The 25131-nt window shown below is 47.4% G+C and overlaps 1 protein-coding gene across 1 annotated transcript in view; it reads left to right on the top strand.

Moving 5' to 3' along the window:
- The window catches only part of CPD (carboxypeptidase D), a 626198-nt gene that overhangs the window by 425457 nt on the left and 175610 nt on the right, over positions 1–25131 (top strand). The window contains exon 12 of the mRNA XM_078680013.1: positions 7405–7725. Within this exon, the coding sequence (XP_078536139.1) occupies positions 7405–7725 (321 nt within the window). The remainder of the gene's footprint in view (positions 1–7404; positions 7726–25131) is intronic.

The following is a 25131-nucleotide window of genomic DNA, read 5'->3' as shown; positions in this document are numbered from 1 at the left end:
ATGGTTCTGTCGGGTATGAACCTAGTTGCCTTAAACCCTTCCCCACGTTCCTGTCCTGAGGAAGACCCGTACAGACCCACAAATTAGGCGTCAATAGGGTCGAAACGTCGACGATACTAGATTATAGGACCAGTGGACTGAATCCAGGATACAAAAGCTAAATAATTTGGCACACTGGGCTACATGATTACTGAACTTCAACATAACTGGCCTATTATTATATTGCTTTCCCTCTCCCCCTATTCTCACTCACTTGTATATAAATCACCTATTTTTGTACCACTTATGCACAAATTGTCACAATTCACTCACTTCTTTTGTTGCGTTGTTTATTGTAAAGGAACATGTGAAGATTGATTTTCTTTCTATGCTTTTATATTGGGTCCTGACGAGATGATTTATGAATAAGCTGACTTGGTGATTAAAACCTTTATGACCCTCTCTTCTTTTTGCTTGTTTGGATTTGTATGTACTGATTAATTTTATGTAAATAATCTCATTTGATGTAAAATATGATGAAGCACCGGTTGTAAGATATTTCAGATTCATACATGATTTAAGGCAACTAGGTTCATACCCGACAGAACCATTGTTTATATTGAAAACAACCAGCGTGGGAGTCAATCAAAATATGGGCAGACCTAAGGACTGCAATGTTCTTTCAGAGCCAGAAACTGGCAGATATAGGGTGCACTCGACCCCCACAGTGCGCCAACCCTCCTCAAGGGACCAGGTCTGCCCACCTCACAGCGTGCCACCACACAAATTAGTACTCTGGAGTGCAATTCCTGCCCGCAGGCGTTCACCGCGGTCTAACCCCAATACAGACCCCAACAGGGGCGTTCAAATAATATATACTGGGTTATACAGACCAGGTAACCCGGGCGCTCAGTGAGGCGGCACAATGGCAAGGCTCCGTCGTGACTAATCTCCTCAGCGCGGCTCCTCTCTGAGGGAAAACGTGCTGAGGATCAACGAGACGCAGCAGTGCCTTCTAGTGGGCGACTGCGCACCGCACTGCAACGAGGGGAAAAAAAGACGCGTTGGAAGCGAGAGAACGCTTCCGCGGCTCGAACAGGGCTCTGTTGAAGAAATAAACAGCACAAGAGCCCCCTGGCCCCCAAACACAATGTAATTCTACCTCCCACAAGCATTAAACATAATACAGGGAGAGTAAGGAAAACACACTTAAATGGCTGCGTGAGCAGGGAAGAAAGAGAAGAGAGAGGAGGGACTCCCTATCTAACGTCAATGGACATAATGGAAGGACTAATTGTAGGAGGATGGATATCTGACTATGGTTACCCCCAACTTTTTGCCTAGTGTTTAGCTGGTTTTCGACTTAGCCTGGGGCCCTGAATAACAGGATCCCAGGCCAACTATCTGCTTTCTCTGTAAAATGGACTCCATGTACTTTAGGTACATAACTAATTGGATGTTGGGTCACCTTGTGAGCCCCTGTGTAGTGTACCATAGGTACCCAGGGCATAGGTGCATCCAAGGCCTACCAGGGGCTGCAGCATGAATTATGCCACCCCTGGCTGGCCATCCAAATTGACACAACTGGCTGATCACTCAGCTGGGGCAAGGTCGAGTAATCACCCCTTGCTTAGATATAGTATTCCTATATCTAACCTTATATATAGACACATATGCACCCATAAGTCACTCCTATGGCAGGCCTTAACAATCCTGAAGGCAGAGTGCTTGGTTTTATGTGAGATGGTGCTCTATCATGAGCTGAGCCTGTTTGCAGCTTTCGGAACCATGTCCTTATAGCTGTTCTATGATATAGCCATACCATATACTCTTAAGTGCATTATAATCCTCGCGGTTGAATGCTAACTTTGGTTTGGCTTTATCAAAACATGTTGTGTAAGATGTCATACGCTTTGGAATACTACCCCCTCGCCAGTTCTGGCGATGGGGGTAGCATTCCACCCTTCTAGAGGGAGAAGACAAGTTGTTCCTGTTAATCCCGGTTAAAGTTAACCAGAGCCTCCGCATCACAAAATGGATGCTGCTGACACAAGTCTGACCTCCTGCTGCTAAGAGTCCTTCCAGCGAGGTTGGCTTGGACAATAGCTTTCCTGCCTTGGGAGGTGCTAGCACCACCCCAGACAGGCCTCAGTGTATTGAATATCAAATAAGGGAGGGTTGCACACCATGTATTTCGTCAAATTGCTCCTTATATTCCTTCAGACTTTTCAAAAGCGTGCTCAGTGGTAACGTGCCCAGCCCCAGTGACACGTGATACTTCAAATCGCAACGCTGGGACACATGCTAGTGCCCCAAACCATGGCACAATCGCTACTGCAAATGCATTCATTTATCCAGTGAGTCCTATATGATCCATAGTTAAACTTCTCCAATCCTTTTAGTCAACCATTTTTAAATCCGCATGCAAGGAAATGCTAATTTCCAAATTTTCTTGTATTCATGATGGGCCATCCGAACCTCTTCTGTCAAAAATACGCACCGAACCATATTTCATCCAAAGCAGTTTATTAACAACCCAATACATTTCGGGCCTCGGGCCATTAAACCGCTTCTCGCCGTGTCAAAAAGGGGAAACTCCTTTTTGACACGGCGAGAAGCGGTTTAATGTTTTACAGCAGTTACCCCTGACGAAGGGCCCACCGAGGCCCGAAATGCATTGGGTTGTTAATAAACTGCTTTGGATGAAATGTGCTTCGGTGCGTATTTTTGACAGAAGTTCGGATGGCCCATCATGAATACAAGAAAATTTGGAAATTAGCATTTCCTTGCATGCGGATTTAAAAATGGTTGACTAAAAGGATTGGAGAAGTTTAACTATGGATCATATAGGACTCACTGGATAAATGAATGCATTTGCAGTAGCGATTGTGCCATGGTTTGGGGCACTAGCATGTGTCCCAGCGTTGCGACTTAGTGTATTGAGGCAGGGAGGGCAGAATGAAATGAGACACTGCCTGGGGCACACAAGGTGCCCCATGCATAGTCCGGTTCAAACCAGTTGCCGGGGCACTCCAGCCCCAGCCCTGGCGCGAAACAGGACAACGGGAAAGGGGTGTAACCACCCCCTTTCAGGTCCCACCCATAGGAGGGACCTAGCAGGTAATCCAGCCCCTTTGATTAGTATAATGGTAGGAGCTGAGTCTAGAGACTTTAGATTTATTCTGAACTGAAACTTGAAATGAAACTCTGGACCTTCGACATTCTACTGCAACTAGAAGACTGAAGAATCTCCCTTGTGGTCAAGGAGTGACCACCCTGTGCAAACAGGCACCATCAAGTGATCTGCGGTTTGCTTTGTCGACGCTCCCGCCGGAGCCTGAGCTCAGAGCCTGACAAGAACTGGACTTCCAGACTTCTTTGACCCCGAGCCACAGCGAAGCTGAGACCCTTGGAGGCGACGAGAGACGTGGGACCGGACATCTTGAAAAACCTGCTCATTGCTACTTGTGCAGCTTCTGAGGCACCCTCGAAGTTGTGCATTGGGGATTGAGAAGCCCCAGCCCCGAGACCTTTTGCACCGACGCACAGCCCTCCACACTCACTGAGTGCCGCGTGGGGCCTGCTGGTACTTTTGTGCTCGACACGTCTGTCCGGTCACTTGCCAGTTGGCTAGTGGCCTCTGTGAAGACGAACCTTTGAACTTGCACCGCTTGCCTGGTTGCTCCAGGCTTGCTCCTGCTTCCCTGAAAAGGAGAAGCCCCCCAGACCTTGCTGGTCTGAACAGAAGCCCATCTTCGATTCCTGCGTGGGTTGCATTTGCCAAGGCCTGTTGACTCCGATCCGGAAGCCGACACTGCCGACAGCGAGATCCTTCGTGGGACAGTCCGTATCCAGCTCCTGGTCATCGCCGATGCCTCCTGGTCCACGTGGCTGCAGAGACCAGCTTCGCATCTTCACCTGATCGGACCCGACATCGCCTGGTTCCTTCCTGGTCACTGGCTAGTGACCCAGACTCTGTCCCCTCTGCTTTCAGGTACTCTTCATCCTCGATCCACCCTTGGATCCAACCGGACACTTCTCTCCTGGTCGCCTGCAGCATCTTTCACAGGTCTCCATAGGATTCAGCGACGAAACCAGACACAACTTGACACCTATGCACCCGGCTCCTGTGGGTGAGGTAACGCGAGTACTCCGGTGCTCCTGTGGGTATTGACTATCAAGTGTCCTTGTTTTCAGTAGCTTCCTCCTAGTTCATCCGGAAGTGTCCTAAATCAACTAGTTTCTAACTTTTACGTTCCCATTGTATTCCTATGAGAACCCGCGTGTGTGTTTAGACACTGCACACGCATCCCGTGGGCCTCCTGCTTCCTAACTATCGTTAGTTCAGCGTAGCCTCCGCGATGCCCTAGGCCTACTCCCTGTTCGTGACGTGATTCTTATACCACTATTTTAATGTATGGTTTGCAACGCCCCTAGGGCAAGACTGTATTTTGTGCAACTTATTGTATGAAAATTGAGTAACTTATGTGCTTTGGCCTCTGACCTCATAAAGAGTTCAGAGGGGTTGTGTTAGTAATAAATACATTAATATTTTATATATAACCTGTGTGGTGTCTTTTCATTTGGTATTCAAAGGGTTACATATGGTAAAAGAGCTGGCTTCACATGCTCTCTGAAGTTTTAGCCTAAGATTGATTTGTCCATGCTACCACTAGGATAGCTGGTCTATAAGGTTGACTTTACAACCATCACCATAAGGGTTGTTTGGACTGATACAGGGTGCCCACTAGAATAGTGGACATCACATATCAGGCCAACTTCTCACACTAATGTTGTGATTTGCCACGATGGAGTGATGGGAGTTGTAGTTACCAAAGACTTTTTACAGCGTTTTATGTGAAATGCTTTACTATGTATTTGGTGTACAAGCATTTTTTGTTGGAAACTTTTCTGAGGCTGCTGTGTTTTGTGTTGAGAATAAAGAGCGGAGAAAGAAAAGCATAATCTGAGCCTACGGTCCTGCCATAGAATTCAAAATATCCAAACATTTATATCCCATTTTCAAATCAATCAGCAACTGACAGTGCGAACAGTAATGCAGCTCCTAGGCATTATGGTTTCCTGTATTGCCATAGTTCCCCATGCTCGAATTCATATGTGTCAATTAACACAACAGTGGTCTCAGTCACAGGGTTACTTACAAGATATAGTGTTGATAAACAGCCGCACACATCACTTTTTACAGTGGTGGAACACCATCCTATTAAAGGGGTGGCATTTTCTAGACTCTGTTCCCCACATCACTCTGACAACGGACGCATCAGTCACAGGCTGGGATGCACACTTACAAGACCTCACAGAGTCTCTGGGATCCAAGCACCAGAGACTCCACATCAGTTACCTAGATCTTCAAGCTGTTCACCTAGCATTGAAAGTGTTCCTACATCACCTCATTGGCAAGGTTGTTTTAGTCCGGACGGACAATATAACAACCATGTTCTATCTACAAAATCGGGTGGCATACTCTCTACAGCTCTCATGCCCATCTCTGACTATTTGGTGTTGGACTCTGGCACAACATTTAATCTGTTGGCAGAACGCCTTTAGGGAACAGGAAATGACTTTACCAACCTCTTCAGCCAATATGTTCCCACAACCAGACTCAGCTGCAGAAAGGGCTCTCCTTATATTAGATGTTAATAGGGCACTCATATACTACATTGACAGAAATAAATCTTTTAGGAAAAGAAAACCACTTTTCGTGGCATTTTCACCACCACAAAAAGGGAAGCCTATATCCAAATCTGGAATTGCCAGATGGCTAGTAAGTGCATTCAAACTTGTAACGTTAAAGCAAAAAAAAAACTTTTCCTACACCTCCTAGAGCACACTCAACTCGTAAATTAGTGGCTTCTATTGCTTTCCTATGTAACATCCCACCGGCTAACATTTGCAAAGCAGCTATACGGTTAACACCACCCACCTTCACAACACATTATTGTGTGGATGTTCCAGCACACCAACAAGCTAATGTTGGACAGTCAGTGCTACGTACACTCTTTCAAACAACTGCAACACCCACAGATTAGCCAACGCTTTGGGGAGAACTACTCTGCTGTCTATGCAAAGCATGTGTATTTACAGGTACACATAACTCTAACAGATTGTTACTTACTCTGTATGCATCTGTTTGTAGCATATAGTGCTGTAGATTCACATGCACCCACCCTCTTCCCCCGACACCTTTGGCCGTTGCAGTTTCCTTATTGCTATGCATGGGCATATCTTTACTACACTAAATGTTGCACCCCGTTCTCACCCTCCTGTGGGAAAACAGTGTAACAATGGAGTGATGCCCATGTGCGTTATCACCAACAGTAGGAGTCACTCGATCTGGTCCTCGTAGTAAAAAAACTTGCACACATACGGATCCAACACTAGATGGCAGAAGTATGCAAAACATCTCAATCTAAAGCACTACATTCCAGATGCTTGCAGGGTAAGTAACGTTATCCGAATTCACTGCCCAGGTACTCGTATATCCTAGATGGCATTGATTACATTACTGCTGACATTCTAAACCTATTGACATCAATATTATCACTGAAGCTGATTAGCACCCCTGCGCCTCACAGCTGTTTCTATGCAGAGCCTGATCTTCTTCCCGGCCTTGCACAGCGCTTTGACATAGGATTTAGTTGTGCTTAGCACACTTTGGATGCAAATTCTGACTTTCAGCTGATTCTCTGCTCAACGGTTCCACACTGAGTAGACACTAGCCAGGCCCTTTTGAACACCATGCTCTCCATACCCACACCACCTTAGGTTACTGGCCGCAAATTTAGGCTGATCCTAGATTATGGGTGCAGAGTTTGACCTATGACTCAGTCGTCCACTCAGTGCTTAAGCCCACAAATCATGGTGGGCACAGACTTTGGTACTGTACGCTTCGAGATAACAGATGTGTAAAATAGACATACTTTGCAGATTGTTATAACAATCAGTCAGTCGTCATGTGATAAGTAATGTCACCAATGATGTAATTAACGTAATCTGTTGCATCGTGCGAGACCATCAGCAATAGATTGAGATTGGAGTTCTAGATGCATAAATATCAATTAAGTTTAATACGAGTGGTTTTGAGGGAAGCTAACCCTGGTTCAACTAATGTTATGGCTCTGCCTCTTGAATGAATATTGCTGCAATAATGAAGCGTTGTATTACTGTTCTCAATGCTGTGTATTGGGCACACAAAATATGGAACACTGATTTCACCTTCGTTATAAAATCAATAAAATGTTTTCACAAACAAATGAGATGTTTTAGATCATATTCATAGCATGCCTTCAAACATTTTTACGGTGATGCATATAAACACATATCACTAACCTCAAAATGCCCCTTCCTCCTCAAGAATGTTGCGTTGTTGGTAGGGTTACTAATTTATCCCCTTTTTTCCAAAAGGTATGTCCCTCTCACCAAAACAGTGACTGTGGTGAATGGCGATGCAGTGGTTGTAAATTTCACTCTTGCCCGGTCAGTGCCAGAATTTAACAGCAACGATGAAAAAGGAAAAGCTGGGGCTACTAGTTCAGATGACAATGACCCCAAAACAAGGGAGTTTGAAACCTTGATCAAAGACCTCTCAGCAGAGAAAGGCTTGGATAAACTACTTATGAGCTCTCTCGGTGACCCAACTCCACACCGGTACCGCCCGTACAAGGATCTCTCAGAGTCCCTGCGAGGTCTGAACTTGAACTACCCACAAATCACGGCTCTTACCAAGTAAGTTTCTTCATGTCACCTGAAATCTTTGGCTGTAATGAATCACTGGTTACTGTCTAGTAAGGAAAGTAAAACAGAAATGTTATGATTCTTGTCCAGCAGTTCTGTAAAAGTAGTAAAGTTCATATTTACTTCACTAAACCAGGCAGTTTATCAGCATTGGGTCTGTCATAGAGCCACACAATTTCAAATATTCCTATATACAAACTGCAGTTTCAAAACATTTTTTCAGCTTTAACCTATGAGTGGATGAGGTTTAAACTCCGTCTTGAGGCCATTTTGGGATCTCATGAAACATTTCAAGCAAAGGAGTTCTCTGATGAACTTTTACTCTGATGTATATCCGAAATTTCTTTTTGCAGTCAGAGCAGCTGCTTCAATGTCTGTATACACTTTTTTTTTAGGTCTCGTGCCTGCTGTCGCCAAGCGAGCCTATTGCTATCGTTTCATCTTTCAAGGACAAGAGACTGGCATGCGCACGCAGCCTGCCGTAATCTGATCAGGTCGCGCGCGTGAACACGCGCTCCGATTCCAGCAGGCTCTACACACACACACACACACACACACACACACACACACACACACGCACACACGCTCCCTTCCGCTAGCACACACGCACACACGCTCCCTTCCGCTAGCACACACACACACACGCTCCCTTCCGCGAGCACACACACACACGCTCCCTTCCGCTAGCACACACACACACGCTCCCTTCCGCTAGCACACACACACACACGCTCCCTTCCGCTAGCACACACACACACACGCTCCCTTCCGCTAGCACACACACACACGCTCCCTTCCGCTAGCACACACACACACACACACACACACACACACACACACACTCCCTTCCGCTAGCACACACACACACACACGCTCCCTTCCGCTAGCGCACACACACACACACTCCCTTCCGCTAGCACACACACACGCGCGCTCCCTTCCGCTAGCACACACACACACACACACGCGCTCCCTTCCGCTAGCACACACACACACACACACACACGCGCTCCCTTCCGCTAGCACACACACACACACGCTCCCTTCCGCTAGCACACACACACACGCTCCCTTCCGCTAGCACACACACACACGCTCCCTTCCGCTAGCACACACACACACACACACACACACGCTCCCTTCCGCTAGAGCACACACACACACACACACGCTCCCTTCCGCTAGAGCACACACACACACACGCTCCCTTCCGCTAGCACACACACACACGCTCCCTTCCGCTAGCACACACACACACACACGCTCCCTTCCGCTAGCACACACACACACACACACACACACACACGCTCCCTTCCGCTAGCACACACACACACACACGCTCCCTTCCGCTAGCACACACACACACACGCTCCCTTCCGCTAGCACACACACACACACACACACGCTCCCTTCCGCTAGCACACACACACACACACGCTCCCTTCCGCTAGCACACACACACGCTCCCTTCCGCTAGCACACACACAAACACACACACGCTCCCTTCCGCTAGCGCACACACACACACACACACGCTCCCTTCCGCTAGCACACACACACACGCTCCCTTCCGCTAGCACACACACACGCTCCCTTCCGCTAGCACACACACACACACACACACGCTCCCTTCCGCTAGCACACACACACACACACACACACGCTCCCTTCCGCTAGCTCACACACGCTCCCTTCCGCTAGCCCACACACACACACGCTCCCTTCCGCTAGCACACACACACACACGCTCCCTTCCGCTAGCACACACACACGCTCCCTTCCGCTAGCACACACACACGCTCCCTTCCGCTAGCACACACACACACACGCTCCCTTCCGCTAGCACACACACACACACGCTCCCTTCTGCTAGCACACACACACACACGCTCCCTTCCGCTAACACACACACATGCTCCCTTCCGCTAACACACACACACACACACGCCCCGAAGTGCTCCCTTCCGCTAACACACACACACACACACACACACGCCCCGAAGTGCTCCCTTCCGCTAGCACGCACACACACGCTCCCTTCCGCTAGCACACACGCACACACGCTCCCTTCCGCTAGCCCACACACACACACGCTCCCTTCCGCTAGCACACACACACACGCTCCCTTCCGCTAGCACACACACACACGCTCCCTTCCGCTAGCACACACACACGCTCCCTTCCGCTAGCACACACACACACACGCTCCCTTCCGCTAGCACACACACACACGCTCCCTTCCGCTAGCACACACACACACACACACACACACACTCCCTTCCGCTAGCACACACACACACACACGCTCCCTTCCGCTAGCACACACACACACACACACACGCTCCCTTCCGCTAGCACACACACGCGCGCTCCCTTCCGCTAGCACACACACACACACACACGCGCTCCCTTCCGCTAGCACACACACACACACACACACGCGCTCCCTTCCGCTAGCACACACACACACACACACACACACGCTCCCTTCCGCTAGCACACACACACACGCTCCCTTCCGCTAGCACACACACACACGCTCCCTTCCGCTAGCACACACACACACACACGCTCCCTTCCGCTAGAGCACACACACACACACACACACACACGCTCCCTTCCGCTAGAGCACACACACACACACACGCTCCCTTCCGCTAGCACACACACACACGCTCCCTTCCGCTAGCGCACACACACACACACACACACACACACACACACACGCTCCCTTCCGCTAGCACACACACACACACACACACACACACACACACACGCTCCCTTCCGCTAGCACACACACACACACACACGCTCCCTTCCGCTAGCACACACACACACACGCTCCCTTCCGCTAGCACACACACACACACACACGCTCCCTTCCGCTAGCACACACACACACACACACACACACACACACACGCTCCCTTCCGCTAGCACACACACACGCTCCCTTCCGCTAGCACACACACAAACACACACACGCTCCCTTCCGCTAGCGCACACACACACACACACGCTCCCTTCCGCTAGCACACACACACACACGCTCCCTTCCGCTAGCACACACACACACACGCTCCCTTCCGCTAGCACACACACACACACACGCTCCCTTCCGCTAGCACACACACACACGCTCCCTTCCGCTAGCACACACACACACACACACACGCTCCCTTCCGCTAGCACACACACTCACACACGCTCCCTTCCGCTAGCACACACACACACACGCTCCCTTCCGCTAGCACACACACACACACGCTCCCTTCCGCTAGCACACACACGCTCCCTTCCGCTAGCACACACACACACACACGCTCCCTTCCGCTAGCACACACACACACACGCTCCCTTCTGCTAGCACACACACACACGCTCCCTTCCGCTAACACACACACATGCTCCCTTCCGCTAACACACACACACACACACGCCCCGAAGTGCTCCCTTCCGCTAACACACACACACACACACACACACACACGCCCCGAAGTGCTCCCTTCCGCTAGCACGCACACACACGCTCCCTTCCGCTAGCACACACACACACACACGCTCCCTTCCGCTAGCACACACACACGCTCCCTTCCGCTAGCACACACACACACGCTCCCTTCCGCTAGCACACACACACGCTCCCTTCCGCTAGCACACACACACACGCTCCCTTCCGCTAGCACACACACACGCTCCCTTCCGCTAACACACACGCTCCCTTCCGCTAACACACACACACACACGCCCCGAAGTGCTCCCTTCCGCTAACACACACACACACGCGCCCCGAAGTGCTCCCTTCCGCTAGCACGCACACACACGCCCCGAAGTGCTCCCTTCCGCTAGCACACATACACACGCACGCACACACATGAGAACACCGAGACCCCCCCCCCGCAGCGCCGCCCAGAAATGTGAGCATTAACCAAAAAGGTCTCCCATGCCCTAGTCTTGTGCCCTGATGGCTCTCTCGTTGTGGGCCTCCACCGCTCCTCACCAGTTCTCCAGTTCGCACTCAGCTGCGGCCCCGGCAGCAACCAGGAAAACCACGGAGGCTGAGACTTCATCACACACGGATCTGGGGCACTCATACAAACACATTCCCCACCCCTCCCCCCGCCGTCACACACACACACACACACACACACGAGAGAACCAAGACCCCCCCGCCGCCGTACAGAAATGTGAGCACCAACCAAAAAGGTCTCCCATGCCCTAGTCTTGTGCCCTGATGGCTCTCTCGCTGTGGGCCCCCACCGCTCCTCACCAGTTCTCCAGTTCGCACTCCGCTGCGGCCCCGGCAGCAACCAGGAAAACAACGGAGGCCGAGACTCCATCACACACGGACCTGGGGCACTCCCTTCGCTAAGCAGAGTTAGAGGTCATCGTCAGGTCAGGGCTGGGGTCCGGGCACCCGCCCAACTCCGGGTCCATGCCACACTCTGGCACCAGCTCACAGCGGCAGTCGCAGGTTGGGCCGCACGCAACACTCCGATGTTGGGCGGCTGGGACTCCGCGGTCCACTGCAGCTCCGGAGGTCGCAGATTGCAGCCCAGGGTATGTGGTGACTGGGACAACAGGTAGGATATCGCAGATTTAGGATTTACAGCAGGATTGTGTATGTGTAGGATTACTACGGGGCTACATGAGCCAGGCTAAGACACGCCCCCCATGCTGGTTGTCAATGCACGCGCCTCGTCTTGATTCGCGAAAGTGAAAGCGATCACTTTGTCTGCCGTGTCTCCCAGCCTCGCTGTGAGGGGGAGCTCGCCTTTTTTTGCAGCCTCTCTGTGCTGTGCAGATTGTGAAAGAGCTTGTGTCACCGTTATGGTACCAAGCGGCCGTGGAGAATGAAGGTAGATGCAGCGCTAGCCTTCAGCTGAGCGAAAAGTGCCGTTCGATGCTAGTTATTAAACTTTACCCAGTGCCTCGAGGTTCCAGGCGGCGCATAGAGGCACTTCATTTTCCGTGTCTGCTTTGACTTTTGTTAGAATTTGTGTTACATCCGCATGGAGGTGATGCCAGTGACTGGCAGTCTTTATTTATGTATCTCAACGCTTGTGACTGTATGGCATCCATTATTAGCTCCGCACTGATTCTTGGCACAAAACAATTAAAAAACTACGGCACCACGAGGACACCAGCGTCACAGGCAGGAGGCTTGCACCACCCATGGGCACGGACAGATACCGCGCGGCCGCCTAACTCAACGCTTGTTTGTGTAGTACTAGGCACCGACCCCGACGGACATTGTAAACATCCTCCCATGGGTGAGCGTGTAGCTAAAGCCCTCCTCCCAGATGTTTTGAGGTGAGGAGAACAAAAGCTGGCAAAGGAAAGAATGGTGTGGGCCCTGTTCTTTGAGTACTGCTTCCGTATCTAGCTCCCTCACGCGTACTCAGTTTCATCTCGCCCCCCCTACATTAATGTGTTTTTGTTTTTTTTATGGGTTACGGTCCAGCCACATATTAGGAGTGCTATTGATTTTTTTGTTTATCGCGTGCCGCCTAAACGCCTCTATGCTTATTTTTTTGGGGCAGTTTTGTATAGTGTTTCGTTACCCCCCTGCCACCCCCCCCCCCCGCCGCAGTCCTTTCTTTACGGCACTGCTCCATTACTCCTCTTACACCTATGCTAATAATGACAGTTTCTTGTACTGGACTATTCCAAAGGTAGGCCAAGCTTAGGTATTTGACGCATGCCTCTCCTCAGTTTTTACGTTTCCCCTACCTGCGTGCTCATAGAATGTGCCACATTTACCCAGCTGGTGGGCGGGGGATTTGTGTGCTTGAAGTTGCTTTGCAGAGCCACGGATACTTAACAAATGAGCATAGTACACCATGGAGATGTGGATATGTGCCATTAAAAATGCCGAAGGCGCCAGCCCACATGTTCCCAAATACAATGTGCGTTTTGTACATGAAGTTAGTTGCTTCTTGAAATGTGTGCGTGGACGCTGCAGTAAATACAGGATGTGGCATAACGGCCGGAGCTGCCGACCTTAGAGCTGGGTTACCGGATTCGAGCCTCGTCTTAGACTCCACAGCCTGTGGTTCTCAGCAAGTCACTTAATCTCCCGGTGCCTAGCAACACCTTCAGGTCGAGTTCGTGCTATATAAAACTGCAAAAAGCAAAACAAAGTGTGAGTTTAACTTCATAGCCTATCATAGGGCTTTTCCCCGCCATGCCAAAGCTGCTTTCCTGTGACTTTAATCATAGGTACCTCTTAGCACCGCTGATTGGATGCATAGTGATTCTCAAAAGAGGCCATGCCGAATTCTAGGCCTGCGTGCTGTATTTCGTGCCAGTGTGGTGCTGGGCCACAGCTGATGACAGGCATCCACTCACGTGACACATTGTTTGCTCTTGGGTTACTTGGCACCATGGCCTGTGGCATCACTGATTAATTTCTGTAGGGCCCTCTGTAAGGTAGGCCTTGGCTGCACATCAGGTGTGCATGGACACGGAGCCCTCTGCATTCATGAGCATTGCAGCCTTCCGATTTCAGTGCATATTCAATTATATGAGCCGTGCAGTGCTCTAGGTCTGTGAGGGTGTCTGTTAGCAACAGCTAACCACTCACAAACAATGTTTATATACCAATTGCAAATTAAATATTTTTTTATGCAAAGCATTGTCATTTACAATGCCAGTAACTCAAACTTTTTTTTGTGTTCAAAAAGTTTTTATTGGTTGTTTCAGCAGTAACAAACAGTAATTAGATCCAGTAGTACAGTTATGTTCAGAAGTGTACAGTTTAAAAGCGCCATATAGTACGTTACAACAGTAGTCGATGGTAAATTCAAGAGTACAATAATCAACATCTCTCGTTGGAGGTAGCAGAACATGTATCGCACACTCATCAAGCATTTAGAGACAGATATTGTACATCACTAGCAACAAGGAAAAGGATACCATGAGAGGCAATACGGTGATGGGAGATTGCAAGTACTAGTGCCTGTGACGTAAACAGTGGTCGACTATATTAAGGTGGCTTATGCATCGTAAAGTAATTATCAAGGGTTGACCACAGTTTTCTCGTGGGGGGACGCCACGGCGTCTGTTGAAGTGCGATGTTATCTGCACCGCGTAGACTGATTATCCAATTCAACCACCCTGCGAAGTTGGCCTTATTGGTATATTTCCAGTTACTAAGGACTGTCTTGATCGCCGCCGTGAGGAGGAGGTCGAGTAAGGCCCTATCGTCTATTTCAAGGGAAGGGTCTTGGGTGAATCCGAAAACAAGATAGGGGAGCTCTTTAATCGGTGTAATGTGGAATAATTTTGATATAAATTCAAATATCTTCTCCCAAAACTGTGTTACGCAGTCGCACTCTAGGATAATATGAGATAGATCACCCTCCGCATGTTTGCAGTTCCAGCAGAAGGCGTCTGTGGTGATATTATGTGCGAATAATCGCGCCGGTGTCCAGAAGGCCTTGTGCAAGAGCCAGTATTTTGTTTGAGAAAGTGTGGGGCTGATTTTGTGTCTCATACAGGATATCCATGTATTGGTCCAATCCATCTCTGTAATAGGCTTGGACGCAAGGTTGTCCCAGAATTGTGTGATTGGGGAAATGAGGCTAGGATGTTGAGGGCGACTAAGTCTATAGAGGGCGGAAACCTGGTGTCCCAACCTGTTCACCCTGGCTAGGTACGATGGAAGGGAGGGTGTAGTTCGGGAGAGTTTGGCTTTGGACAGTGCTGTTTTTACGTTAAGGAAGTTATAAAATTCAATTGGTTCGAGGTCGTATTTGGTTTGTAGGTCACTGAATGGGACAGGGTATGATCCCGTAAACAGCTGATACGGAAAAAGTATGCCTTTTTTGATCCATGATGTAATGTGTAGGGGTTTACCTTTATATAAAATGTTACGGTTGTCCCATAAGGATTCCCAGCGTGATCCCCGAATGCTGTTTTCCAGGAGTCTGTCAAACTTCAGGAGAGCAGATTTTGTGTTATGGAATATTGATTTGGAGTGGGTTAGCCTATTCAAATTAGACGAGAGGGCCGCGCTAGGTGAAATACCCTCTAGAATCTCGTTCTCAATTTCTAGCCAAACTGGAGTATAGTCAGGTGAAGGCGAGAGCCAGTGGGATCCCTGTTTGGCGAGAAAAGCGGTTTCGTATCTTTTGAAATCTGGTAGGTTGACCCCACCAGTGGTTTTGTCTAAGCGGAGTTTTTTTATGCTGATTCTGGCTCTTTTCCCTTTCCAAAGGAAGTTTGATATAGTCATGTCTAGTTTGTGGTAGAAGTCAGGCGTAAGAGTAAGAGGGAGCATAGATATGAGGTAATTAACCGGTGGCGATATCATCATTTTGATGGTCTCCCCTCTTCCCCACCACGTAATGAAGCGAGGGGACCAACCCTCTAAATGGGTTTTGATTTTGTTTAAGGTTAACTTTTCATTCCGTTGGAGGGTCTCCATAAGGGAGTCGCCGAATTCAATACCAAGGTATTTCACAAATTCTGTTTGCCAGCAAAGCCCTGAGTTCCCTAGTACCTCTTTGGCCGTTAAAATATTGAGTGGTTTGACCTCTGATTTATCCCGGTTGAGTTTGTATCCCGAGTATGTGGAGTATCTGTCAATGGTGGACATTAGTGCAGGGATAGAGGTATCTGGTGATTCTGTCACAATCAGGATATCGTCCGCATAGGCGGCAAGTTTGACGCATTTATTCCCAAATTTTAATGGATTCGTTGTTTTTTATATTAGCTATTAGGGGTTCCATTGCTAATAGGAAGAGCGAAGGGGAAAGGGGGCAGCCTTGCCTCGTCCCCTGTTCAAGGGAGAAAGGGTCTGATAATGAGCCATTTATAGCAATGCGTGCGGTAGGTGAGAGATACAGGGCCATCACCAAGTTAGTGAATGTGTCCCCAAGATTAAAGACGGACATACAGCTCTTAAGGAAAAGCCAGGACACTCTGTCGAACGCCTTTTCTGCGTCGAGAGTAATAGCAACTGCGGGGTCTTCGAGCAGTCTGGCTTTTTCAATGACGTGACAGAGTAATCTTGTATTATCGTTAGACATGCGCTGTTTCATGAAGCCTACTTGTGACGTACTAATTAGTTTTGGTAGTTGCGAGTTTAGTCGTGTGGCGAGGATCTTTGCATACATCTTGCAGTCTAAGTTGATTAGGGAAATCGGCCTGTAGTTTTTGGTTAGCAGTGGGTCTTTGCCTTCTTTAGGAATGACTATAATGGTGGCTTCGCTCATCGATTTTGTTATTCCTTTCATTACATTAAAGGACTTAAACAGTTTTAAGAGAGTCGGGCTCAGCGAATTCGTTAGTTCTTTGTAGAAACTGGCGGAGAAACCGCCAGGGCCCGGTGCCTTGTTACATTTAAGGGTTTTAATAGATGTTGTTACCTCTTGTAGGGTGAGTGGAGAATTCAGAGTTGCTTTATCAGTTTCATTGAGTTTAGGGAGGCCTAATGAGTTTAGGTACCTATTACACTCTTCCGAGTCAAAGGTCAAATTATTTTTATACAGGTCTTGATAGAATGATTTAAAGGTATGTAAGATTAGGTCCTGTTTTGTTTGGACGATATTGTTACTATCTTTGACTGAGGCGATATTGAATTGTTTTTGTTTGTGTTTTAAGTAGGACGCCAAGACTTTACCAGCTCTGTTACCTTCGCATGTCCTAAGAGCCTTGAACTTGTTAACCCAGACCCCCGCTCTTTTGCTGAGTATCGAGTTGTATTCATATTTTAGCTTAGTAAGTTCGTTTAAAATCATAGAGTTTTGGAGATCTGCGATATGAGTGGTTTCTAGATTTTTAATGTTGACTTCTAGAGTGGTTAATTCCTTGTTTAGTTTTTTGTTAGCATGAGCTCTAATTCCTATGATTACACCCCTCAGGGTGGCCTTAAGCGCCTCCCATACCGTTGCTATGTCCGAGTCATGGGTGTCATTTAAGGTGAGGTAGTCTCGGATGGCATTCTCGATCTTTTGCTTGTTTTCTGGTTCAGAAAATATTTAGTCATTGAACCTCCATCTTTTAGGGGGGAGAATGGACCTGGAACCCACTAGTTTGGTCTGAACGCTTGAGTGGTCAGAAATCAACTTAGGGGCAATGCTGGTTTCCTCTATGAGGTGTGTGAAGGGGCTATTGACGAGGATATAATCTATCCTTGAGTAGGAATTGTGAGGAGGTGAATAAAATGTGTAATCGCGGCCGTCAGGGTGTTGGAGTCTCCATGAGTCGTGTAAGTTGAATCTGGAGCACAAGCGGTGTAGACTAGTATGTGAGCGGGTCGGTTGGTAGGAACAGTTAGAGTGGCGGTCCGTTATAGGGTCAAGGGGTAGATTAAAGTCGCCTCCCATTATCAGTAATTCTCCCTGCGGTACGCGTTCTAGGGACGGGCCCAATGAGTCCCAGAATTCTGGGTCGTCAGTGTTGGGACCGTAAATGTTCATGACGTGGATATGGTAATCGTTTCTCTGTAGGTGAGCCATGATCAAGCGGCCATCCTCATCGTGAGTGTGCGATATTAGAGATGTTGGATTTTTTAGCTATTAGGGTGAGGACTCCACGCTTTTTGCCCATTGCTGGCGAACAAAGAGTGTGTGAGATCCAATGCTGACTTATCAATTCAGCGTCATCCTTCGATAACTTAGTCTCCTGCAAGAGGAGGATGTCGCCCTTGGATTTTGACAGATATTCGAGAACTTTTCTCCTCTTGACTGGGTGATTGAGTCCTTTAACGTTAAAGGAGACAATGTTAAGGCCCTCCGTGATAGAGGAATTGTGGGTCATTGATAACTAGATCGTCGCTCTTGATCAGGTGGTAGGGCCGCGACCATTAAGCCATAGGATATCAAGTGGATGTCAAGTATGGGTGAACGATTTGTTCCCTTGGTGTGGTTCTGTTTCGCGTGAGTTGCTGCTGTAGTGGCTTTTGCAAGATTATTGTGTCTTGAATTCGTGTTTGATGTGCTACCGTGGTCAGTTATAAGGGATAGATTCATAGAGTGGAAAGATAGAGCGCACTGAGTGACTATTGAGGAACCTAATGAGGTCTCAGATAGCGTTACTTCTAAAGCTAAAAAGGTGAGCGGAATTATCAACCATAAACATTGAACACATGCTGAAACAATCCAGAATTTTTTCCCCCCCCATTTCCCCCCTACCCTCCCCCCCCTTCCTCCCTCCACCCTGCCCTCCCCACCCCTCCCCCCTCCCCTCACAAAAGAACTTAGGAGCTGCGACGGCATTGCCGTCCATCTGCAACGTAGGAAGGTTTTAGAATGATAGATATAACAGGGAATAACATCAGTAACATCAAGTTCTTACTGCGCTTAAGGCGCTTTGTTAAGTAACAGTCAGGTTCAGCTGAACATAATAAGCATGTACACAGAAAGTTGTGATACAGTGAACCTTAGGGAGAACATAAAATTGTCTGAGGCAGTATATCTTATAAACTTATTAGATAGTAGTAGGAGTTAAAAGGATGTAACTCCATGACTGTTCATTTGTATATACTGTAAAGGATTAGTTTGTGAAAAACATACGTGCTCCGAAACAAGGTAATCAGGAGAGGATTTTCTGCAGGAAAAGATCTATCTCTCGAGAGATTTCCAAAGATCTATTTGAAGTAATGATAGGGATCATATCGTAGAACATTTTGTTCCATTAATGGTTTACAAAACCAATCTTAACACGTGTATTGAGCTGTGGTCTAGGAGCTATGTATCGTGATAGGAGTTTCAATGAATACGTCAGTTTACCATGAGTGATCCAGGATCCGTACCCTGAGTGGTCATAACTGATGGCGACAAACACATCAGAACACAATGTTAATTAAAACTAAGATGGAAGTGGCTACAAGGAAATGAATTTGCCAAAAGGTAAGTATTAGCATGTCTATCCAATTCCAGGAGTAAAACCTGGACGCTGTAGTAATAAGACATCAGATTTGAGGTATGAGAGTAGAACGATGGGATCAGCCATGACCAGAGTCTGAGTTCACATTTTCTAGCGAGTTCGTCTTACGTTTATTCGAGGGGTTGTTTGACATGTCCATGCTTTGTGAAGTGGAGTCTCCAATAAATTGCGCCAATGCATTTGGGCTCGTGAAGAATTTCGGTTTGCCTTGAATGGTGATTTTGAATTTTGCCGGGCCAGCGAAAGAGTATTGAATTCCTTTCGATCTTAGTCTTTCTCTTTGGGCCAGGAAGCCCTTCCGGATTTCAAGCGTGTCTTTCGAGTAGTCCTGGGTGAAAGTTATAGTGTGGCCCTCCCAAGTGATTTTATGGTTTCGCCGCGCGAACTGCAGTATAGCTTCTGTATGTTGATGCTTTAATGGTTTGCATATCAGTGGGCGCGGACCTCTGTAGCCATGAGGGATATAGCTCGGCACCCTATAGGCTCTGTCGAGTTCAAATTCGTGGTGGAAGGAAATCCCTGTTATTTTCGGGATCCAAGCTTCTAAAAAGTCCACACAGGAGTTCGCGTCTTTCTCTGCATTTTCCGGGATTCCAAAAATGCGCACATTTCCCCTCCTGTTTCTGTCTTCCAACTCCGATACTTGGCGTCTGAGCTGGTCCGTTGATCCCTGGATTTGCCGCATGGATGCGGAGGCATTTTTGGTCTTATCTTCCAAGTCGCTAATCCTTTGCTCCGCTTCATCTATGCTTTTGTGGACCGAGCTCATGTCGGCTCTAATTGCAGTGAGCTCCAATTGCATAGCGTCAGTATTGGATTTGGTTGATTTTGCTAGATCGTGTACTTCTGCCAGTTTTATCAGGATCACTTCTAGGGTACTATTGACGTCTGCCTTTGCCTTGATGGGAGAATCTGACAGAGAGGGTGCCGGTTTTACCTTTTTTGCGTTCTTCTTCTCGTCTCTGTCCGCCATGTTGAGGAGTTTCGTTTCCGTACTGCCAGAAGGTCTGAGGGGTAATGGGGTGCTGGCTTATGTCGTCGGTGACTTCCTGATGAGGGCTCGATCTTTTGCGTTAGGGCTTTGGCTACCTGATGCGTTGTAAGGTAGGCTAGTACATCTCAGGTTGGCACAGAGTCTTTAACAGAGTTTTACACCAGGTTTGCGCAGATTATGACTACTTTCACCAGTACCATTGTAGACATAGCAGTGTTGAGTAAAGGTAGGACCATGCGTGTGTATGTGGCTGAATTCAATTTTTCATAGCTTTGGGTTTCAGAAGACAAGCTTTTCCATCAACCTTTCATATACTTCCTATATTCCTCAATTTTCGTGCCGAAAAATGACAAATTGTACATATTCACACACCATTTTTAGGCCAGGCGCTAGTGGTAATGAGCATGCATATTTTACAGGCCAGTCGCTGATGTGGGAAGGTATCCCCTTTCCTGTGGGACTTTATTTTGAGGTTGTAGGGCAGCCACGTTGTTTTTGTATGGCAAAACGCTTCTTAATGGCAGTGGAGCGTTATCTTTGCCAGCGCGCTAGGCGCGAGTTAGTTAGCGGGCGGCCATCTTTAGGTCAGGCGAGCTTCCGGTCTCCGGGGTGGAAAATCAGAAGCATTCACTCTGAAGGGCTATAAATGCCCACAAAAAATCAAGAGGAAGCGTAGAGGTTGAGATAGAATCACCCTCCTGAACGATTCATGTAAACATAGGGATTCTATCAATGTGTAGAGGTGCCAAATACTTTATAATTTTTGATTTTAATGTGAAATGGTGGGCTCTCTCTTAGCGATGGAAAGATGAGAGCACGTGTGCTTTGTTAAAATACCCCTCACACACTAAAAAATCCGTTAGTGTCATGCTTCATCATAGGGGTCTTCCCGTCCCTATAACGGGGCGGGGCGTGCTACGACCAGACGGACTACGCGGGAGCACTATAAATGTGACAGAGCTATGTGTGGGTGCAATAGTGTCAGTGAAGTGTAGGGATCTAACTAGTGAAATGCACAAAAAATACAAAAAAATTAAAAATTCCCTGGCTAGTAGAACTAATACATTTTATTGGTATCTCTAGCTGGAAATGTTAAAAAGGGGATAAAAAGGTAGAGCAATTACTGACTACCAAGTCGACATGTTTCTCGGAGCTGCACGGTAGGGATGAGAGGCGATTTGCCATGCCGGTAACTAGACCGAGCAAAAACTTCCCCCGCCTGCAAGCTCATGGGGCACTGTCAAACTAACGAAAAAAGACCACTGGTCACTTTTTCAGCACTGATTATTGGTGCTTTGCTTCACCTGGGCCAGCTCATGCCCCGAAGCCTAAATATTCAGTCTATTTTTGCTGATATATTTATAGGACAGTAGGCATACCACTGTAGAACTGAGCTATCTTCCTAGTAGGGATCATTGAACGGTCCTGATGAGTAGGCAGCTGGGGACTGCCTATGAAACATGTCGACTTGGTAGTCAGTAATTGCTCTACCTTTTTATCCCCTTTTTAACATTTCCAGCTAGAGATACCAATAAAATGTATTTGTTCTACTAGCCAGGGAATTTTTAATTTTTTTGTATTTTTTGTGCATTTCACTAGTTAGATCCCTTCACTTCACTGACACTATTGCACCCACACATAGCTCTGTCACATTTATAGTGCTCCCGCGTAGTCCGTCTGGTCGTAGCACGCCCCGCCCCGTTATAGGGACGGGAAGACCCCTATGATGAAGCATGACACCAACGGATTTTTTAGTGTGTGAGGGGTATTTTAACAAAGCACACGTGCTCTCATCTTTCCATCGCTAAGAGAGAGCACACCATTTCACATTAAAATCAAAAATTATAAAGTATTTGGCACCTCTACACATTGATAGAATCCCTATGTTTACATGGGCTATAAATGCCGCCGATAGGCAGCCGTCGCTGTGCGCATACATCTGGGCTCACCTCCTTGCCGTGTGCGCTTCTGCTGACTCTCTGGCGGACTCCGACATACGGTGGGTGTCCCTTAGCGCGCCGAACCTCCGTTCATTTCTGCTCGTGTGTTGACGGGTTCCGGTAAAGGTGTTTCCGTTGGGTGTTGAGTGCTCAAAATTACACCGAGAATGCCACAGGCGGTCTGGAGGGAAAGCCTTCCACTCCCACTCTCGTAGAGATGGTATTTCGTCCCTTAGGGCTGAAAGTCCGCTCTCCCTCGTTGCAGCGAACGAGCTAGGCGGCCATTTCCAACACCGTCCAAGCCACGCCCCCCAGTAACTCAAACTTTAATGCTGCGAGACCTATTGCATTGCAAATAACTTGTCTCTTCTTGGTTACTGATCACTTTTTTCGGCATGTGTTGTAGAGAGCATGATGTACCCACTCCTGCAATCTGGGTTCAGAATAATACAAAGTGTTTTTCTTTGAAGTATGTTTCATTTTCAAGGATGTATGAAATGAGAAAATATGTTGTTGGAACACGTGCGATACATCGCATGCCATTACAATGCGGTTGTTACAACGGCGTACTATAGGGGGTGCACTGGACTTAGGAATAGTATAATTTACTGTTGCCGCTCCAGTTTGTGCAACAGCAGGGAAGGTGTTGGATTGTAAATCCAACTCCTTCTGCACCCTACAGCAAGTAGTTGTAACGACTTGCTATGTAATTATTCGCGATGTAACAACGCCGTCGTAACAACCGTGTTGTAACGGCATGCGATGTATTGCATGCAAACTAAACGATGTCTCCCATGAAATGATCCTCGGTCAGGCTTCCCGAAACCCATGATGCAACAGGACACAGTCTCCACTTTATATTTTTTTCCTACCTAGTTTGGGGTTGCCTTTCTATTCTTCATGGATAAATGATGCTATAGGTGAAACATTTGATGTCTGGAGTCAAGTAGGGCTCCAGAACTAAGGCGTTGTTAAAAGACCATTAGAGGATATAAAGATCTTCCCTCAGCAAAATGTTTTTTTTTGAAGTCCTGGAGCTTCCAGGTTATATGAGAATAATTCCACGTTGGGGGTGTGCAAAATCAGTAATTTATATTAAGTCCCTTGTGCCATACTTCAACATTAAATCAAAAGCTTTATTTTGGCAACAAAAGCAGCCATAACAGCACAATCAGTGATAGTTCGGATATAATCACATCATTACAAGCTTGCAAAAATGCATAAAACAAAGATATTAGAAACACATCTTAGAATTAGTAATACATTGGTTAAAAATCATTTAAATAAGATAACCAGAGTGGATGTACTATAGGATACGTTTTTATAGAATTAAGGCAAGTCCACCTAGCAAACTGTACCAAAGTGCGCACTTAATAAAGTGACCCAGTACAACCAAAAAGAACTAGAATCTAAAATAACATACATTTTCTTTTCTCAATGGCACACTTTAAAAAGGAACAAACATTAATAGAGAGGGTGGGGGAGTTTTACTGTGGCAAGTAAATTCAACATCTCCACATCTTCTCCAATCACTTTTTCTTAAGATTGGAATTAAAAACCTCCTAGTGTGAACATTATAAAAGTGACAGAAGGTGGTAAAATAGAGCAAGCTCTTGGGGAGGGGTAGGGGGGGTGGGGGCGGAGAAGGAATGGTCACATGGGCAGAATAACACATTACGTGGATCAAATTGCCCCACTAGAAAGCCTAGGTGTTACCTCGCAAATCTGAGTCTAAATCGCGTTAAAAGCACTCTCTCCCAAGTATTGTCAATCCATTCTACGTATGACTCCATTACAAGGGGAGTCTGAATCTTTACATAATCCCAGACGCTGGTCTTTAGGATCTTCGTATCCTCTCTGTCTGTGCTTCATAGTTTTGAAGGAATTATTGACCCAAACAAGGCCAGATTTAGACCTAGCAGTGGTATTGGAAAAAAGTCCTGACCTCCTCAAGTTGAACATTTCACTCTACACATGTGGAGTATTGGTGGGCAATAAAGGTTAAGCAGGCCGGAGAGACTCCTAGACAGTGGGACCGTAACTCCGTTCTCCTCACCTTGAAGGGTGTGTGATATTTGAATAACCCCAGAGACCAGAATGGGGAGACATCTAATCTTATTAACCTCCAATAAAAGAGCCACTGGTTTTGTTCCAGTGAGTGAAGCATAAAATACAACACCTAGGTATGGGAAATCCTGAGTAGAAGCGACAGGATGGCACTGAAAGTACCCTCTTCACCTTATGAGACTTGAAACCACAAAACAAAGCAAGCTTGGGATTAGTAAATAAAAAAACAAACGGATACCATAAAATGAACAAATTCCTGAAACCGGATATTTAAGCCATTAAAGGTTCTCCCAGATACCGCTGCATCAGACACATGGAGTGATGCTGGGACGCTTTTTCCTACCAATCTGGGGGGCATCCGCAGGGCTAGCAGAAAGGGCTATGTCCAGGCTGTTGACATAATAAGGATAGAATTGGGTCCATGGCACAGCCCTGGCACACCCATTTTCCTAGTTTAAAACCAGCAGTGTGCTTACTAGCTGGGCCAAACCTGACAGCCGC

The sequence above is a fragment of the Lissotriton helveticus genome, chromosome 3_1, assembly GCF_964261635.1.
Source record: "Lissotriton helveticus chromosome 3_1, aLisHel1.1, whole genome shotgun sequence".
NCBI classification, from domain to species: Eukaryota; Metazoa; Chordata; class Amphibia; order Caudata; family Salamandridae; genus Lissotriton; species Lissotriton helveticus.
The sequence above is the reverse complement of the archived record's forward strand: the minus strand, read 5'-3'. Positions and strand labels throughout refer to the sequence as shown.